The following is a 20,191-nucleotide window of genomic DNA, read 5'->3' on the forward strand; positions in this document are numbered from 1 at the left end:
ATAAGGAATTGCAACTGAAGTATGTTTGCTATTTCTTGTTTTGGTTCCTGGGTTTTTCTTTATTTTGAGTAGTTGGCACAGTATTTTATTCGGTTCACATGAAATGAAAGTAGACGTTTATATATTTAAAAGAAGCAAAATAAAGAGGTAAATTCCACTCAGACTTAGTAGTGATTTTCCAACATATTGGTTGAGCACCTTGCGTGATAACATTTACACTTTAGTCATAATTGGCCTTCTCCTTGCTTTATTTTTTGTGATTTTTTTTTGGATAAAATAATTGATAAGGTAACAATCAGAATGTAACTGCAATGTACATGTGGTTTTTAACCAGACAGGTTTTCTGATGCCCTCTACTGGAAATGGTAAATGGTACTTAAATTTCCATATGTTCCTTGGCATTTATGCAATAGCAAATGTTATCATACGGATCTGAGATGTTTTATTAGCAATGTCTCCCTAAAGCTGGCCATAGACGCAAAGATTCTCCTGACCTGCCACTAACCATTCCGATCAAATAAAGTACAAAAGAACAGATGAGCCGATGTTCTGCCCCTGACAGCAATCGTACGAAAGTTATGTCCGACCACAGCTGGTGACAGTCTCCCTCTGAAAATCGTATGATCGGCAATACATGCAGAGATATAATCGGCAGCCGACAGAAATCTTTTAACCTGTCCAAACGACCAAACGACCGATCTCCGCCGGACGAAAAATGCCGGGACTCTCCACACACGGTCCGAAAATCGTACGAATCGAGGATCAGATCTTTGCGTCTATGGCCAGCTTAAGGTTCTATATGTGTAAGTGACTTGACGTGTTTTGCATGCCTGAGAAGATGATTATAGTAATTCAAAAATATTATAATTGGCTAAGGAACCAAAGATGAGCAAGACGGTCAGCTTTCAGGGTGCTAAAGCACTTAAGAAAATAAAGGTTTAACTTTTATAGAGGCAAAGTGTAGTTTACAGATAGATTCGATTGCATTAACAGAACATGTCTGAACAAACTGAAGGCAAGAACCCAGAATATTATCTTTGGCTTAGTAAATGACTTTGACATGTTTATGATAGATATAGTGAGATGAAAACCATTACCACTTATCTCTTCAAAAAAAGTAATAATTCCTCTTTTTATCCATGCCAAATAAACAAAATGTCATCACTCACTATAGTGATAACTAGGCCATAAAACTATTCATGCAGACCTATATACAGTATTGCTTTCAATAAAAGACCCATTGCTTTAATGAGAGAGCATATGTCTCATCTGTAATTCTGAATGTTCTTTCTTCTTCTTGGTAAACTAACTGCCAATATGGCAGGTAATGACAATATGACATACAGTATTCAGTGCAAAAGTACCCAAGTAAGAGTCAAGCAGCCAATGTTTCCTAGACTGCAACTACAAGTGTCCAGACACGTACATAGATATAAAAATACAGTAGCTATAGATTCAAATGGAATAGTGGCTTAAGGATGCAGTTATCATATATCCAACTGATCAAAAGTAAAGTAAAGGTATGGGATCTATTATCCAGAATGCTCAAGACCTGGGGGTTTCAAGGTAACGGATCTTTCTGTAATTTGGATCTCTATACAAGTCAACTAAAAAATCATTCAAAAATTAAAGAAACCCAATAGGAATGGTTTACCTCCAGTAAGGATTAATTATATCTTTATTGGGATCAAGTACAAGCTCTTGTTTGATTATTACACAGAAAAAGGAAATAATTTTTAAAATTTTTGGTGATTTGATTAAGATTGAGTCTGTTGGAGATGGCTTTCTCGTAAATTCGGAGCTTTCTGGATAACAGTTTTTGAATGACGGATCTCATGCGCGTATACGAATGAAAACTGCAATGTAAATAACACTTGTGGCTTGTCAAAAGAGAGAGTCCCATTATCCCCTACAAAGCAGTCTACTCTGCATAATCTGTGCAAAAACCAATAGCTGCAAATAATCCTATTTTCTATCCTGATTAGTAAAATGCAGGGTATATGCTTTGTACCTTCTTTAATCCCATACATTTAGGCAGGGATCCCCAACCTTTTGAACCTGCGAGCAACATTTAGAAGTAAAAGGAGTTGGGGAGCAACACAAGCATGAAAAATGTTCTTGGGGTGCCAAATAAGTGCTGTGATTGGCCATTTGGTAGCCCCTATATGGATTGTCAACCTACATTGAGGCTCGGTTTGGCAGTACACTTGGTTTTTATACAACCAAAACTTGCACCAAGCCTGGAATTCAAAAATAAGCACCTGCTTTGAGGCCACTGGGAGCAACTTCCAAGGGGTTGGAGAGCAACCTGTTGCTCACGAGCTACTGGTTGGGGATCACTGCATTTAGGGATCAGAAGCTAATCACCATGTTTTGTCAAATATTCCAGTGAAATTTTAGCAGCATGGAATTGCTTCCAACACTTTGCCACAAATCTGCTTCAGTTGTGATTACGGACACTGTCATTTCTCTGCACCAAAATGACATCTGCTCCTGAGTCTTTTGGTGTAGTACCATTTCATGAATTGAGGCTGGAAATAGTGGGAAATCTAAGCTCCAGGGTCCCTGTAACATTTGGTGCACTGGCTCATGAATCATCCAAATGGTCTGGACAGGTACAATGACACTTGGAGCCAAAATGTTCAAGTGCAGGGACCATGTTTGGACTCAAGTACCTTTAATTTAATGTCGTTAATTTGTGCAACCACTTGGTCCATGTTATGACTTTTTTTGTATGTTCAGGTATCAACTTTAGTTTGTACCATTTACTTTCTGGCATAATTATATGAATAGCCAGAGGGCTAGAATCTGGTTGCAGCTTGGGAGCTTCTGCAACCAACCCTCTCGTCCATGCTTCTGGAGTGACAGTTTGTAAATATCTCTTAAAGGGGTGGTTCACCTTTGAGGTAACTTTTATTATGAGATAGAACTGCCAATTCTAAGCAACTTTTCAATTGGTATTCATTATTTATTTTTTATAGTTTCATAGTTATTTGCCTTTTTCTTATGACTATTTGTAGCTTTCAAATGGGCGTCGCTGACTCCCTTCTAAAAAACAAAAGCTCTGTAAGGCTACAAATTTATTGTTATAGTTACTTTTTATTATTTCTCTTTCTATTCAGGCCTCTCATATTCATATTCCAGTCTCTTATTCAAATTAATGCATGAGTGCTAGGGTAATTTGGACCCTAGTTACCAGATTGGTTAATAAGCAAATTGAAAAGCTGCTGAATAAAAAGATAAATAACTCAAAAACCTTCAATATTAAAAAATGAGAAAAAAATTGCAAATTGTCTCGGAATATCACTCTCTACATCATACTAAAAGTTATCTCAAAGGTGAACCCCTTTAATCACTACTTTTATTTTTTCCTTATATCTTTTTCTTCTTTAATATTTATAAAGATTCCATTTATGGAGTTTTAGTTCTATAGTGAAAAGTCTATGGGGTGATTCTGGTAAAGTGATATTGTGTAACATCACTGCCTTTTCAGTTTCCTGTCAATGCATGACGTTCCAGGTCCCACTGACTCTGCTACTTTAGACATGTGAGAGGAACCTAAAAAATAACTGGGGCATTTTTAAAAGATGGTAAAAAAATATCCTACTGCACGTAATACTTTGTAGATTCAGTTCTGATTTCCAAAAAAAAAATAAAAAATGACAATGCAATATATTAGACTATAGGTCTTTTAGGATAGTTATGACCAAATGCAGAAGTGACAGAAATTCATTTATCAATACAATATACTCAGGAGGACAACAATGCTAAAACCTCTCTCTCTGATCTATCTTAGCATAGCAAAGGGTTTTCCCAGTAACACCGATGGAGCTTCAAGTTTTACTAATCCACCCGTCTTGCTGTTTGTAGTATGTTGAGAAAATATGCATTATAGAGAAAGAATGGGGGATAGGACTGAGACGGAGACATTGGGGGCATGCACTGCATTGGAGGCACTGGGGGTGCTCAGAAATGATTAATAATAATATAATAGTCTCGAAAGACAATGGATGTGGTCACGTGTGGAGCAGGAAATCCATTCACCAATGCAAATATATATCTGTAGATTTTAAGTAAATAACGTTTTTTACCAAACTAAACTAGTTTATACCACATTACATTATGGTTTCACGTATATGTATATACATTATTTACTGTAAGCATATTCAAGAAATTCCCACCCTAACCAGCCAATAGGTAAGAAAACACAAGCGGAAGAAACACACCCTCAGAGACTATGACTATTGGCATATCCTCCTTTTCAAATAAAGCGAAGCAGTTCTTTCCCATTGGGGTTAGGATCTCAGATTAGAAAAATGTTTGTGCAGTTCCACATAAGGAGACTTTTCTCACACAACTTTGAACGCTCATCTTTTAACCTGGTTCCTTGGATTAATTTTCTTATCCCAGCATGACTGTAGGGTTTTTTTATAGGTGGTGGACTGGTGCACAATTGTCTGTCTCAAGTCTCTGTTCCTCTTGGGTCCCCTTGCCCTATCTTAACACTTCTTTGTGTCTTTCAGTATCCGCTACTTTTCCCAACCCTGTATCAGCCAAGAAGATTGCACTCTGGTGCAATATTACCGCACTGTCAGTGACCTTTATAAATATTATTTAATACCTAATTTCTAAATTCCCAATAATCCCCAACTAAGACGACAAAAAAAAAAATCAATTTGAACAGATTTGATTAACTGGAACTTAACGAGCAACTGATACTCAGGAAACCTGTACATGAGGTAAATAGAAAAAAAGGCCCCTGTTACCTGTGATAAGTATGTACCATTAAGCCTCATGTGTACAGAATACTGTCTGTATGTTATTTATATTATTACTCCTTACACCGGTTATCTGGGTAATATGGAGAAACACAGCACAAAAACTGCTCGCTGGGTCAATACTTGGAGCCTACCACGACCAACCAATTTCCAGGGAATGTGGAAGGTCCCCAATGTAAGATGCATTTTTGTAGGTTTAGCTATGCAATATATTCGAAAGAGTTAAGCTGGCCATACACGGACCGATAACAGCTGCCGACAGACCGAGTCTGCACCCTTTTGGCCCGTATGGCAGAAAGTTGGTCAGATGTTGATCGGGCAGGGCCATTGAATGGCGGCCGCATCTGTGCTTCCACATGTACTGCAGACGCAATGTAGGGGGTTATTTACTAGAATCCGAATGTATTTCATAATGTTAATAAAAAAAGCTTGCCCAAAATACCATGCCCAATTTAAACTTATTTAGTAATGAAAAAAATCAATTTAATTGAAAAAGTTTTTTGCCAAAACTCTGAAAAACTTTTCTGGCTAAACCCAGCGCAGACCACAAAAACTTCAAATTGAGATAGGTGCCTCTCCCATTGACTTGTGCAGGACCTTGACAAGTCTGAGATGGCAAATATTTGGATTTGGTTTTTTTTGCAGCATCGGGGTATAATAAATGTAGTTTTTTTTTACTCTAAAGATTTTAGTTTTCTAGTGAAAAGAAATGAAATTTTTTGAGATTTTAACATTGGGATTTTAATAAATAACCCCTGTAGTATCAGGTTTACTGCCATAAATTTGACAGATAAGGCACAGCAGATAAGCTTGCAATACCTTCTTTGGAAGCAGTTTCACTGCTACGACTGCTCTACCCATTTACCTTGAAACACAGGGGACCTTGCTGTCTCCCCTCAAATTATTGACCCCATTCTCCCCATCTGTTTTAATGCTTCCTAAATGTATCTAACAGATTATTAATATTTATTTATAAAGCACCAACATATTCCACAGCGATGTAAAATAAATGGATTTATACACATTGAACATACACATTTATATGCAAAGCAGCCAATAACCAATACAAGAGGTGAAAGTATAAATAAGATGCACAAGATAATTATGACTGTCTATTTTTAAACAATTACCGTATTGGTGGTTATTGGGGGAAAAAAATGAGAAACAAATGCAGTTTGGACTCACATGCATGACTTATGATTACCTCCAGCACATGAGATAATCATAAGAGACAGCAAACTGGAAAACTGAATTTACAGAACTGAAACCTGAACAGCAGGTCCTTGGGGTATTCTAGAACAAATTAGCCAATAACAACAGTGCTAAAAATGGCACTATGACGCAACCGAGCTTATATGGCAGTGGCTTAATGGCAGGTGGTCAGTCATAAGAAATATCGGAAGTACCAGCCAACAAGCTTTGGATACAGGGGCATTTAAAAATAACATCATGGGATAATATCACAATAACAATGTTTTTTTATATATGCTGTGACAGTCACTGCCATTATCACTACATTAATCGTTGTTCACAAATAATATTTGAGCCTAGCCCATGCCTAGTTGTTTGCAAACCAATTGGGGCATGTGGGCCTGTGCCAAAAAAGCAATAGTTGTGTATCCAGCATGTATATGCTATATACACAATCACTGCTGCTGGGCCCAGGACTGGTAAACTATCGACCCAAAAATAACTTTATCTAAGTCAATATGGAAAGTCCTTGAATCAAATGTGTCAACTTCTTGATTGCTTCCCAGAGTCAGGCCAAGATATTTGGGCACCTAAGGTCATCCTACGTAAATTTCTGTCCCCCGACACCATTGTTGCTGCCAGACACTTGCTATGCCAGGTCCTTTGTCGCTGCCTCTACACTGCATGTCTTGCACCTGAAGGGCTTTCTGGCTCCTTTTAGCCCATCTTACCCTAATCAGGTTCTCTCCTTTCCAGCAATAAAAAAACCTTTATTGCACATGGACAAGTCACTATTGTGATATGGTTATGTACCATTATTTGTGATGTTACTGCTAGAAAGAGGAGGTGCTTTGAGTCCACACCTCTTCCTGTCACTTTAAGGGGCAGATTTAGAAAATCCGAATTTGTGGGGGAAAAAAAAAACGTAAACAAGGAAGAAAACCATCAACAAAGCTTGTACAATTTTTTTTCTCGAATGCTAGCTTAAGAAAAAAACGTAAAAATATTCCCTCGTGTTTTTTTTTCGTGGAAAAAAAGTCGGATGCCAGTGAGGATCTTACTGTCCCATTCATTTTTGATGAAAATCTTGAATAAACTGTGAAAATAAATAAAGTTGTCAGATAACATTTCCATTGACTTCTATACAGCCTCGCCAGCTTTTACTTGTGATGTTTTTTCTGGCAACTTTTCATGATTTTTTTAATTTAATAAATGGCAAAAATTCAAGTTTACAAAGAATATTCTAGTCATGTTTCTTTAAATCAGCCCCTAATTGTTGGTTTGAATATCTGTAGACATGATAAAGGGCCTTGCAGGCCCGAAATGTTGCGTTTCTTATAGGTTTTTGGGCTGAATAAAATTTCTGCAGCAATTAAAATCCTACAATGTAATGCTGGTAATCCTCTTTGCTCTCTTTTTTTTTTTTTTTTTAAATTTCTTTATTTTCAATTTTTAGGGGTACAAAAAAAAAAGAGGGAAATTAAAGGGAAATAATAAAGGGGTGATGTGGTTACCCTTACATCTATATACACCAAAACTTTATGTATTGCATATTTCTAAACATATTATTCATGTAATGCATAATCAATATATTTCTAGGCAAATTATTAATGTGGGGCAAAATCAGTAATCGAAATTTAAAATCATGTACCTATAGCTTACCAATTATTCTTTGCTTAACTTAAAAAGAAATCCTTCAAGTATTTATGCCAGGGTGACCAAATTTTCCAGAACCTCTTACTATTATTCTGCGAAATGTGTGTTAGTTCCTCTAATAAACTAGTTTCTCTTACAGCACTCATCCAATCCTCATATGTCGGGGGGAGTTCAGACTTCCAACTCCTTGGGATCAGTGATTTTGCCGTCTGGATTAGATGGAAGGTAAGCGGATCTTCTAACATTGTTTGCTTTTCTTTATTTATATATAACAAAATCAATATAACTGTCTTCCCTCTGGATTTTTATCCCTGTAATACTATATATACTTTCTAATATCTGTTTCCAGAAAGCGTCCAGTAGAGGGCACGTAACCCAGATATGTATATGATTCCCCACCGATTTTTTACATCTCCAACATAAATCCGATGATTGTGGGAACATTTTGCTAATGCTCTCTTCATTAAAAGGCCACAGCGGCTATTTCACTTGAAAAAGGATCCATGTAGATCCGAAACATGTTGTGATCCAAATAAAATTTATTGCAGCAGAGTCTGCTTACTGTGTGCTCCATCCTATACTATTTTGAGTGAGAGCAGCTATTGTAAACCATCTGCACAGAATACTGCATAGCTACATAGTAACCAGGCCAACTTGCATCTAAATGACTTGATTTTATTGATCTGGCTACCTTAAATCATGCATACAATTAGTAGCATTCAATTGCATTTGGTGGGGGAATATTCAACAGCAAATTAGCAATGAGGCAAATAAAGGGTTACTCTGTAAGCAGCCAGCACCGAAAGCCAATAATCTTTTGGTAAAATTTAAAAAAAACAAAAAAAAAACACTGCTATTTTTTGAATTGTATTTTTATTTTAAAGACAAAAACAGCAGAAACAATGGGATATTGACATGGCAGGTTGTAAGCTGTACCAGTCCCCAGCAAGCTTACTGGATACATTTCCTAGTATATTTTAACTCATTTCAAAACTGAATAGGACTCCCATCAAAGTGCTGCAAGTTAACTCATCTCCATAGTGTGCTTTATAAAGTTCTCTTCTCATGGGCAGACTGCTGTTCTAAATCAAGCTTCCTTTCAACCAAATCCATATGTGCCGTTTGTTATACAATGCCTTGATAGGCATTTAACATATAATTGAGAGGTTTTCATACAATAGCTACTGAGCTCCTTTGAGAATATGCAGGGAGTCGTAATTGAACAGCTGGATGCCCCTATGTTAAATAAAAGTTACTCTAATTCTGTTGCATACAGTAAAATAATTTTGGTCAGACTGCTCTTCTGCAATTTTCTTTTACTAATTTCGATCATTTAAAAGATATTAGCATTTTTATACTGTTAAACTGAAACCTTCATTCTAGAAGCTCTCTCTTAAGGCTGCTGGGCTGCTTGTCTGAGAGTTAAAAAGGAAGCCTGTATGTCAGTTCCCTCCCTCCCTGGGGGAAAGAAGAGCTGTACTGACATCTGGAGGGAATGAGTGGCTTTTTCCAAGGTGAGTGAGGGCATCAGGCAGGACCCAAATTACAGCAAGTAGTCGCAGCACAGTAAAGCTGTGCTGGGAAAATAGGGAGCAACCTCAAACCCAAGGCAAGAGATTTGCTAAGCTCAAAATTCCAATTTAGCATTTTAAAATTGATAATACCTGTTAAAAAGAGAAAATTAACATAAAAAAGCTAAGAAGAGCACTCTGAGCATGTTTTCACCCACTTTAATGTTTCTCCAGACTACTAAAGTAATAGAGGCCCCTAAAATATATCAGCCTTCCGGAGTAGATAAGACACTGACTGAACAAGGAAATGGAGCTCCAGCTGCTAGGTTTACACCCCTAAAGCTGGCCATAGACGCAGAGATCCGATCGTACGAATCGAGGATTCGTATGATATTCGGACCGTGTGTGGAGAGTCCCGACATTTTTCATCTGGTGGGGATCGGTAGTTTGGTCGATCGGACAGGTTAGAAAATTTCTGTCGGCTGCGTGTAATATCTCTGCATGTATTGCCGATCGTACGATTTTCAGAGGGAGTCTGTCACCAGCTTTAACTATAGGACAATTGCTGTCAGGGGCAGAACATCGGCTGATCTGTTATTACAACTTTATATTTGATCTGAATGGTAAGACTTTGATCTTTATGGTTAGTGGCAGGTCGGGAGATGGGGAAGTCCGATTGTACTTTGATTCGTACAATCGGATCTCTGCGTCTATGGCCAGCTTAAGGTAGGAAGCGGAATCATGTAACTGAGTGTCCTTTCAGTAGGTAGGTGACTAATGAGTTAACTATTTTTACAGTTTCTAAATATTTTGCCTCATAGGTGTCATGCCAAAAAATAAATATGGAATAAAAAAAAAAAAAAAAACTGTTGTCTGTTGCTGTTTCAAATAACCAAACATCTGCAAAATGTTTACGAAAATAAATATAACAGCAGTCAAATGCTGTAGCTGTTCCATTTCATAGCACAGAGTTTCTTCAGCCATGTATCCTTGTTGTGAATGACCACTCATCTGATTGAATTGTGTGCCAGGCTAGGCTCCTTCCACTAAAAATCCAGCCAGTCTGTCATATAAATGCAATTAGATGGGGAAATTTCACCTCCTTCACAACAGTCGTCAAATACCTAGCAAGAAAATGACAGAAAAGTTAAGCAAGTCTACAAAACTCTCAAACATAAAAAGAAAAACAATACTGAGATTATGATCAATCATTTCTAGCTTACTGTGATAATGTTTAACATTTATAGCACCAGTATACACTAAGCAGACTTGGAAAAAATACCAGTCCTCCCAAATACTGTGCTGGGAAACCAGGCAGGATAAAGCCACAGTCAGTTCAGGACAGTGATCCTAGCTGCCCTGAGCAGAAAAAATTAAAAAAAGCTTGCAAGACAACCAAAGATTACACACATTTAGAAGAAACATTGATACATAGTTTACTTACTGGACACAGGCCGCATGGAGTTCTCACTAAACCTGCAGGCTGAATAATAGGGTTCACTCCTCTATAAAGCTTCATCTGTCCATCTACACAACCCACAGTCCCCTCTTTAGCAGCGATTATTGTCATCTCTACTTTCCCATCATATATTAAAGTATTCAAGATGGTTTCAATATCCTCCATAGACAATTCCACCTTTAAGAAACAAACAGGTTTTAAGGGAGTTGTTAAATTAAATGTATGAATGTGCAGTGAAAATTCTGCTTTACCTTGCTAATCCCCAGTTCACAGATGTATTTCCAGACTTCATGAGATGAGGCAAATGAGCTGTTTCTCTGTATCATGGGGTTTTGTTTACTGTCCCTTGCTGCTTCAGCCTGTATAGGATAACACAAGACCAAACAAGTGCTAAGTGCCATTATAGTATGTGTTGATTACATGTCAGAAAAAAAAGTGAAAACATGCATTCTTTTTTTCAGGCTTCATGGTGAGAGACAGTTCCTGCCCCAGCAAACTTAGGTAAATTCAGTATTTCTTAACCTCTTTCTCAAGAGACCCATATTAAGATTAGAAAGAAGTTCCGCAACCAAGTTTTTTTTATAAATATTTTCTATTAAACAAGGAAATTATAGTGTATTCAGGGGCATCATGGGTTTCAGTCTTATCCAAATGCCAGGATTAATTGCGTAACAGGGACAGCATAAAAGGTATTTTGACAGTCTGCAGTGAGAATATATATTAATGCAAGTACATAAGTACTAGTGGCATTTAAAGGGGTTGTTCACCTTCCAAACAGTTTTTTCATCTCAGTTGTTTTCAGATTTTTCACCAGAAATAAAGGCTTTTTTTTTTTTTAACCGATTTTTTATTTGTTTGCTGTTTTTTCCAGAATTTAAGTTGAATGTTCCTGTCTCTAGTGTTTCAGCTCTGGCAGCTCAGTGATCCAGGTGCAAATTCTCAACTGTTACATTAGTTGATACATTTCTCAGCACCATCTGTGGAATATTAGCAACTACTGTATCAATTCTAACAGCCGCTGACTCAAGGTTTCTGGTCAGCAGGGACAAAGATAAGAAATGTATCAACTAATCTATCAATTTAGAACAGTGTTGCTTTAGAAAGACAAGAATTAAATCTATACTTCAATATTAGAAAAACACACAAATCAGAAATAGATAATAGAAAGTAATTTGAAAAACTCTATTTTCTGAAAACAACAAACGAAAAATATGCTGGAAAGTGAACAGCCCCCTTAAACATAACAGTAGCAATTAAAATGCTAAAGGCTGGACTATTCACCTTGGTTTGTAGAAATTTAAAACACTGTTGATTTAACACCTCCACAAATTCAGATTCGAAATCCTGGTCACTGTACCAAGCTCCTCCTGTCACTGAGCGATCTGGCTGCAGATTGTACAACATGAAAACTTTCTTCTTTGAAGCCTACATTGGAGAAGCACAGAAGCCAGACTATTAAACAGTAGCATGATGATAGACAAAATGTTGATATTGAATTGCATACATTTCACCAATAGCTCCCTTGATAGGGTACAAATATTTGTACACTGTTTTAGATTGTAAGCTCTATGGAACAGGACCCTCTTTACCTCTTGTACTGACCACTCTTTGTATGCAATTTGTAAGTTTAATTATATACTCTCCTCCACTGTGTATAGCACTGAGGAATATGGTAGTATTAATAAAAGAATAATAGTTGCAGCTTTAGAATACAAACAAAATAAACGGAAACAAAGCAAATTGGTTTTGCTGTAAAATAGTCATTGTGCAGTGTGACCAATAGATCAAGTATTTTGAGCACTGCTCTCATAAGTGATATCATTGCATTTATGGACTGCAGTGTTTGTGGTTTTTTTTTTAGTAGCAACTAGAATACCTATTCTAGTCACTGATCACAATGCAAGATTATTTGCTGTTATTAAAGGAACACGCTGACATTAGACATCTGCAGCATAATTTCTGCTCTCAGAGTTTTAATCAAACAATCTCTTTTGCCTAGACATCTTGAGTATGTGCCAGAAATTCCCAGAATAGAAAGGCAGTAAAATCAGAGTGGATGCCTATACTTGTCTGCATCAGTTAGCAAAAAAGAAACAAGGCAGTCAGTTTACTCTATTTTCCCACAAGCTGAAATTAGCAGCATGTGTGATCCAAAATCTCCACTTTTAACTCTCATGACGCATGCTGCTTTGGCAAATATTAATCAATGAAAGCCAGAGCATGTATACTGTATAGAGGTACCAGTCACTGCATCATCAAAAATTATGTTTGGCAGCATAACCGAGTTCCACAAATAAATCTATAAAAATTCAAGATGATACTGCAGGGCCTTGTTGTTGTCTCTGGGTATGTGAGACCATCTCTACTAACAAAAATAGTGGTTAGAGAAAGAAGCCCTGTCATGAATGAAAGGGTAGTCACAATGAAGGACTGGGAGATAAGCTGTGTAAACGTGTCGCACATTATGCTGTGCAACAGAAAACAATCTGTAAATAATATCATATTAGTCAATGTGTCCAATGAATCATGGCAATACAGCACCCACATAAAAGTCATAACAGAAACCCTTTAGGGTGGTGGCACAAAATCCGATTCAGGGAGATAAGTCACCAGCGACAAATCTCCTCTTCTTTGGGTGACCAATCTCCCGAAATGCCATCCCGCTGGCTAGAATGTGAATCACTCAGATAGCTTCATTTTCCGAAGTCGCCCAAAGTTGCCTCACAAGGAAACGCCGCCTCTGCCACCAGCCTAAACTCTGCAACAGCTTTAAATGTTATCCCACCCTTAGTAACATATCAAACAAAATTAAGAAAAACCAACTAACTTACAGCTACAGATTTCACAGCTTTAATTAGTTTCTTGCTCTCTAGGTTCTTCAAAATCTTGTTGACTTCAGTCAGTGGCAAATTGCTTTTGTACCTTATATCTCTGCTCCATATACCTAAAAATTTAAAACAGCACGGCACTCAGTTAAAAAAAAAAAAGAAATACATTTTGGTAGAATAACAGCCTGACCCAGAAAGTCTGAAAAACGTAGAGTGAGTGAGTGAGTGAGTGAGAGAGAGAGTGTGTGTGTGTGTGTCTGGTTTAATCACAAAAGTCTTGCCATAATATTATAGTTCTACATACAGCTAGATGTAACACAAGTAATTATTTAAAGGAATAACCATTTTCATTAATTATGAATACACCAGGTAAATAATTATGAATACATCATAATAAATAAGCAAAAATCATTACATTTAGAGCATACCTTTGTTACCAGCATCCTCGATTACCTGATACACTAACTTCTCCTGATTGTCTGAACCCTTCATTTTACTGAAAAACAAATGAAAATGCATGGTCAACAATTCTGTAGGGAGGTGCAAAAAACAAGCCACTGGGGCTATACCTTTAATGAAGAAAATTATGTGCCAATATTATTGCTTCATTTCCTTAAAAGTGTGCAAAACTTTTCCATACAAACTCGTGTAGGTGTAAGGTGATCTAAATACCACTCTGGCTGAGGTATGAGGAAGTGTGGTGTACCACGTGAAACGAGTAGAAGTTTCCAGGATTTTAAAGGTTTGTGAGTATCCCATTCGGATTTCTATTTATATCTTATTAAAACGCTATTACACTATTTTGGTGCAATTCGTTTTCAGTGGGTATCCACATAGGATACACAGAAGGTCCCTGATGAGAGATTGACTATACATGCATCTGATGAGTAGGTGGTCTAGCCAGAGTGTGGTATTTAGATCACCTTACACCTACATGAGTTTGTATGGAAAAGTTTTGCACACTTTTAAGGAAATGAAGCAATAATATAGGCACATAATTTTCTTCATTAAAGGTATAGCCCCAGTGGCTTGTTTTTTTGCTCTTCCCTACAGAATCGTTAACTTTACTTGGGGGATCTGAATGAACGTTCTTTTAAATGAAAATGTATATTTGTATTTCACCACTTATATTGCAATGAATATAACTTTCCAGAAATAATTAAAAATGGCTGCCACAGCTATAAAAAGCAGTTTAATTGTAACAGATGGTTTTATCAAACCATTATTAAACAACCATTATACTATATTTATATAGAATTGAAAGCTTGTTGTTAAGTAGATTACAAGCATAAAACCATAATTTATCAGAATTATTTTATATTTAAGTATGTATTTGAGGAATATTAATACACACTTTCCTTGCTTTGATGGCAATGAGCTATTTTTCTTTTATCTCAGTAAATAATCTCACCCAACAGTTTGTGGATCCTTCATTCTGTACAACAATCCTGTACCACTTCGTAGCAGATCCAGCTGACCCTGAAAAGGTAAAAAAAAAATTAAAGCCAGCGGACCCACCAAACTATGAATGTGTAACCATACCAGCAATTATAAATAATTAGTATTTAACTAAAGAGTGCTGTTTAAGAAGTTAGGTTGCTGAGATTGTAGAGGAAAACTTTGCAAAGCCCTTTGTCAGGGATATTCTGCCAAAAATAAAGGTGGACAGGTGTACATGAGTTATAGCTATGTGGGCTTTATGCAAACCCTGGGCTATGATGCACTGCATGCCATGGCAGATTTCGTACCCCAGTGTTACAATGTTATGCATGTGTTTACCACATACAGTAGTGCCCATGGTAAAATAAAATTACATTCAAAACAAACATCTATACAATTCTACTGTTACCCATCATACAAAAGATTGCACATTATATACAAAGGGCAAGATTGATTGTTTTTTTGCTTTGCGATTTGCATTGGGAAGTAAGATTTTGGATGGGTGTTAGAGCACAGCACTGCTGCTTAGCAGCCCTGAACATTAATACCCATAGAAAATTAACAGTTTTAAGCAGTCACACACACATTTGTGAGAAATTACACATCTGTCTGATTTGAAAATGACAATCAGGAAACTCTTATAAAGCATGAATAAATCCCCAAGCTGCTCGGAATCGTTCTGGATGCCATAACCAATTATCAATAGATTTGCCTCAAAAGATATTTGTTCTGTGCCCACACAGGCAACAAGCAATCTTATTGTTGCTAGAAAGCAGCAATAAGAACTGCTTTCTGCTACTGCACGTTAAGTTTATGTTTAAAGTCTACAGCCTGTATTACTAACATGATTAAGCCTATGATTAAGTGTTTGGAACACAAAACGCGTCAGGCTGTTTGACACAAACTTCTTCACATTTGAACATTTGCCTGGTGGAAGTTTTGCCTTAGAGTGCCAGCTCCATATTGATTTTTCGGCTTGTCCGCCCCCTGTGCTGAGGGCTCAGGGCGGTGCACCTGGGCCACTTCATTGATGTGGTGAGTAACCATTGTACTAACTAGAGACCCTACAATACAGCCTTTTGTATTACTAACATGGTTTTAGAATGATGTTAATGTGAACAAGATTTCAGACATGAGCAGCTTAAATAATGTAGCCATAGTTTTAGAAGAAATGATTTAAGACAACAGGAAAATGAAATATAAAACAACTTACAGTTGCCAGTAGTCGGTTGATGCACATGGCCCTTTGTTTGGGTTCAATTTGAGGCATCTCATTTTGAATAACTTGGTCAGTGATGCCATGAGGAAACTGCTGACACAGCTCAATAATCCTAAATACAAAAATACAATATTAAGGAACGAGAAAAAGGTTAATGTGCAACAGGAACATAATGAGAATTTTTTTTTTTGATGGGACTGCTGACTTTCTCCAACATTTGCAATCATGTGGGCCCCTGATGTTAGTGGAAATGCACAACATATGAAGAAAATTTATAACATATCCAGTATGACAGGACTGCTATCCCAAAGAAAAACAAAACATATAAAAAAAATGTTTATTTTAAAATGAAAAGAATAGAAAGATTATAATTTCAATATATTGTGTTATTGTTTAGCAAAGCTGTGTATGGTGTATAATGTCCTTTGCAGTTTTAGAATTTCTGTAGATAAACACCCACTGCTTTCTGCAAATGTATTAGTGCCTTATCAGGCCGTCACGTGAGGCTCGGACTGGAAATCTGTAGATTTTGGCAAATGCCAGAGGGGCTGCTGTTAGATGCTAAGACAGTCACTATTAGGGTTGCCACCTGGCCGGTATTTTACGGGCCTGGCCGCTAAAAATGATGCTTGATGCCAATGTTATTAATAGGAAAAATAGGAAGAATATAAGAAGTCCGGTATTTTTTTCCATAAAAGGTGGCAACCCTAAGTGGGCTTGTACATGAAATGTCAGGGCTGACCATGAGTATATGTATGTCCTTCAGCTAAGGGATAAGGATTTTCAGAATACTGGTAGGGTTCAAATCCCACGTCTAAAACCCTGGCCCTGATAAAGGCTGGATAGAAGCGGAGACAGACACTAAGCAAGTGAAAGAGTGACAAAGTTAATGCAGCACTTTAGTTTTCTATCACAATACAAGCTTGTGATCATTACAATAGTTTATGGTGCTTATTGCTTAATAAACCTTAATTCTAATGCACAGAATCAATATTTAGCTTCATGCAAATAAAACAAGTAACTTACTATAGTATCCCAGCAGCAACACACCTAAACTGCCCAGAGATACTCTGCTCACCTGCTCTCTATCTCCGCTACCTCCCCACTTTCTTGCTTCACCTTCGCCTCCGTCATCTTTATTTAAGAGTCCCCAGACTTTGCCCACGTGTCCCACTACACGATTTTCGCCCCAACACACACAGCAAAAGTAGTGCGGCACTTGCGGTACTATTAGCAGGAAGCAGCGACCGCCATTTTGTTTTCTGGAAAAAAGGAAGCCTTCCGGCTTGGAAATGGAATAAGTTCCGAACGAACACAGCAATATGTTTTCAAAGCAAAGGTATTTCGTCTCTTCGCTAAATGGCTGTGTGATTTACGTCGTCAGTGCCAAAAATTCACAAATCGTTCGATCCCCAGGTAAAGCAATGCGTCGCTGCACCATCTCTTGCGGAAATACGTCATGCATAGGCGCATGCGCATTGAGTGTATGGAGAAACATGGGCTAAACTTCGCTTCGCGTCATCTTCGCATCTGTGGTTGCTAGGCAGCCAAAGTTGACTAATGAAATCGCGGAACAGCGCCGGGAAGCAGGTTTTCACCGCAACCGCAACGCGTCTCTAGTGACGGAGAGGTGGGAAAAGGCTGCGCTGGAGTATATCACGGTATAAATATATATATCAAGGTAAATCGAGGGTACTATTATTCTCTGACTGTGCTCTAATAAGGATCTATAGGTTACAGCTCGCAATGTTTAGTAGAGCCGGCTAGGGAAGCAATGTTCCCTTTCAAATCGGCTTTATGGCTGCTTGGCCAATAAAAAAAGTATTTCTGAGCAGTGCAGGGAGCCCCTGGCAATCCGGCTGACCACATTGCGCCGCCGTGCGCAATCGGGGACGCGCGTGCGCCTCCGTGCGCAATCGAGGACGCGCGTGCGCCTCTGTGCGCAAACGAGAACGCGCGTGCGCAATTAACTTTATAGATCAGTTAACTTTATAAAATGTAACACAGTTTATGCAAATACATAACAGCAGGATTTGTGAAAACCAAGAACCTATGCTATTGGGGTGCTGTCTCCCTTAAGATGAAGTGAGGATACCATTATTCTACTTTAGTGTTGTTCCATATGTTCCGGCATGTGTAATCCAGCAAATGACATAGTTGTAGCCTGTATGTGTAGCTAAGGTGTTGTTTGAGCACAGGGATACAGTTACATACTGGATCATACCTAGTAAGGCATTTTCCAAACTCAGCAAGCCATATGTTTGCCTTACCTTTATGCTCTCACACGCCCAGTTGGGACATAAGAACGCAAGCTTGCATTACCATGGCAACCCTGAGGCTGACATCTTCGATCTTAAGAAGCGTGCGACTCCCTGTGGGCACTTGTTTCTTTAACCCATGGTTTCTAAATGCTTGTCTTTGCCAACCACATTTAATAAGTAATCAGGGGCGTAACTAGAGAGGAAGCAGACCCTGGGGCTGCAGGGGGGCCCAGGAGGTATAGGGGTCCAATGAGGCCCTATAAGGGTCATAGGAAGCATGGATAATTCAGATAAAAGGACAAGCTTACCACTTTCCATGGTGGGTCCGGGTGCTCATGCCCCAGACCTTCAGCAAAGGGGAGCAACACAAGAAAAGTTTGGATGACGGGCACGCACCACTCCGGAACACCAAATCAAACAGTCAATGGAATCCAAGAGACAAAACTATGAATAGTAGAAAAAAGTCTTTATTTTACATTGTATATAAAAAATTAAAAGCCTGCCGCGTTTCGTGTCCCTCCTGGACACTTAATCACAGCCTATGTTTAAGAGTCCAGGAAGGACACGAAACGCGTCAGGCTTTTAGTTTTTATATACAATGTAAAATAAAGACTTTTTTCTACTATTCATAATTTTGGCTCCTGGATTCCATTGACTGTTTGATTTGGTGTTCCGGAGTGGTGCCTGCCCATCATCCAAACTCCCCAATGAGGCCCTAATTAATGAGAAATGTCAACATATATTGGTAAAACAGGATACCCTCTGGATATGTTAGGGGCCCTAAAATTAATTGGCTGTGGGGCCCAGTAACATCTAATTACACCACTGTCAGTAATGTTGTTCTGTGGTTACTCTATGATGTTTCATACATTGTTTTGTTTTTTTACTCCGTTTATCTCACCATAAGCACATTACACTTCTTTTAACGTTCTGATGCTTCCTTATCCCAATTATTTAACTCTGTATTGTTTGTTTATTCGCATGATGACATCATTATGATTTAGTTTTGTCATTATATGTGGGCGCCTGAGTGCTGTCTCACACACGGTCCCATACATGGTGCATTCCAATATATAACCAAGTCTTATCTTTTCCAGACCCCTTAACCTCCTGCCATGATAGATATAAGGGTACCCTTTGAAACAAAATTTTGACAATAATGTAGTTTTGGCATTAGTTTAACTGGAGGGATTTAGGTCATAAAACCTGGATTTACACTGTGTTTTTTTAACCAGGGCAGGATCACAAAATTTATTTTTTTTAAATTAGCTTGGGCTTCCAACTTCTCTTCATTTCTGCTTACGTTCAAACTCATATTTTCTTTGCAGGTCAATTCACCTGCACCCAAATAATGACTGCTGGCTCCATAGCTGTACCTCAGATTATACCATTACGTGTTCCTCTCCCTGGCAGAAGCAAATATGAGATTGATTCCAATACGCCAATTGAAATAAAATCGGGTAAGGATGGCATATGAGTCAAAACACAATTGAATAGAGGCAAGAAAAGAGGCAATTACATCCATATGGCCTGGTCCTGTCCCCCTGATCCAGGGACTAGTCCGATTGCCATTTTGGAGTCAGGAAGGATTTTTTTCCCCCTCTGAGGCAAATTGGAGAGGCTTCAGATGGGATTTTTGCCTTCATCTGGATCAACTGGCAGTTAGGCAGGTTAAAAAAAGTTAAAAGGTTGAACTTGATGGACAGGTGTCTTTTTTTCAACCTTACTTACTATGTATTACTTAATATGTTACAAGAATTTTGGTCTAAAATAATGGAGACCCTAGTGAATGAACTAGGCACGCCACAGATAGTGGACCCAGCAGTTTGTTTGCTAGGGATAATAGAT

The 20,191-nt window shown here is 38.0% G+C and overlaps 2 protein-coding genes across 7 annotated transcripts in view; one reads left to right on the plus strand and one right to left on the minus strand.

Annotated features, from left to right (window-relative positions):
- Window positions 1–8,700: 8,700 nt before the first annotated feature.
- polr3f.L (polymerase (RNA) III (DNA directed) polypeptide F, 39 kDa L homeolog) lies at window positions 8,701–17,518 on the minus strand. 2 transcript variants are annotated; one of them, XM_018262892.2, is made up of 9 exons: window positions 17,109–17,518; window positions 16,077–16,194; window positions 14,835–14,902; window positions 13,852–13,919; window positions 13,427–13,539; window positions 11,877–12,020; window positions 10,847–10,954; window positions 10,581–10,772; window positions 8,701–10,260 (listed from the first exon to the last, which is right to left on the minus strand). In XM_018262892.2, the coding sequence occupies exons 2-9, from the start codon at window positions 16,131–16,133 to the stop codon at window positions 10,183–10,185; spliced, it is 828 nt and encodes a 275-aa protein (XP_018118381.1). In that variant the 5' UTR covers window positions 16,134–16,194; window positions 17,109–17,518; the 3' UTR covers window positions 8,701–10,182. The 2 variants fall into 2 exon arrangements, with proteins under 2 accessions (XP_018118381.1, XP_018118380.1); XM_018262891.2 differs by having other exon boundaries at window positions 17,161–17,517.
- Window positions 17,519–17,609: 91 nt separating this feature from the next.
- Window positions 17,610–20,191, plus strand: part of dzank1.L (double zinc ribbon and ankyrin repeat domains 1 L homeolog) — a 33,491-nt gene continuing 30,909 nt past the window's right edge. For 2 of the 5 annotated variants that reach the window (XM_018262886.2, XM_041562663.1), the window contains exons 1-2: window positions 17,610–17,763; window positions 19,672–19,803. In XM_018262886.2, the coding sequence (XP_018118375.1) occupies window positions 19,695–19,803 (109 nt within the window). In that variant the 5' untranslated portion in view covers window positions 17,610–17,763; window positions 19,672–19,694. The remainder of the gene's footprint in view (window positions 17,764–19,671; window positions 19,804–20,191) is intronic. The other 3 variants (XM_018262887.2, XM_041562664.1, XM_018262889.2) reach the window with 3 other exon arrangements.

Source organism: Xenopus laevis, chromosome 5L (assembly GCF_017654675.1).
Source record: "Xenopus laevis strain J_2021 chromosome 5L, Xenopus_laevis_v10.1, whole genome shotgun sequence".
Classification (NCBI taxonomy): domain Eukaryota; kingdom Metazoa; phylum Chordata; class Amphibia; order Anura; family Pipidae; genus Xenopus; species Xenopus laevis.

What these genes read in the sequence shown, in the direction of transcription:
- polr3f.L (XM_018262891.2), bottom strand. Translation starts at nt 17,216, where the DNA reads ATGACGGAGGCGAAGGTGAAGCAAGAAAGTGGGGAGGTAGCGGAGATA. An exon ending in AAGCTGTGAAATCTGTAGCT is followed by an intron (nt 12,021 to 13,426) that starts GTAAGTTAGTTG and finishes TCTCCAATGTAG; the next exon opens with GCTTCAAAGAAGAAAGTTTT. An exon ending in TTAAATTTCTACAAACCAAG is followed by an intron (nt 10,955 to 11,876) that starts GTGAATAGTCCA and finishes TATCCTATACAG; the next exon opens with GCTGAAGCAGCAAGGGACAG.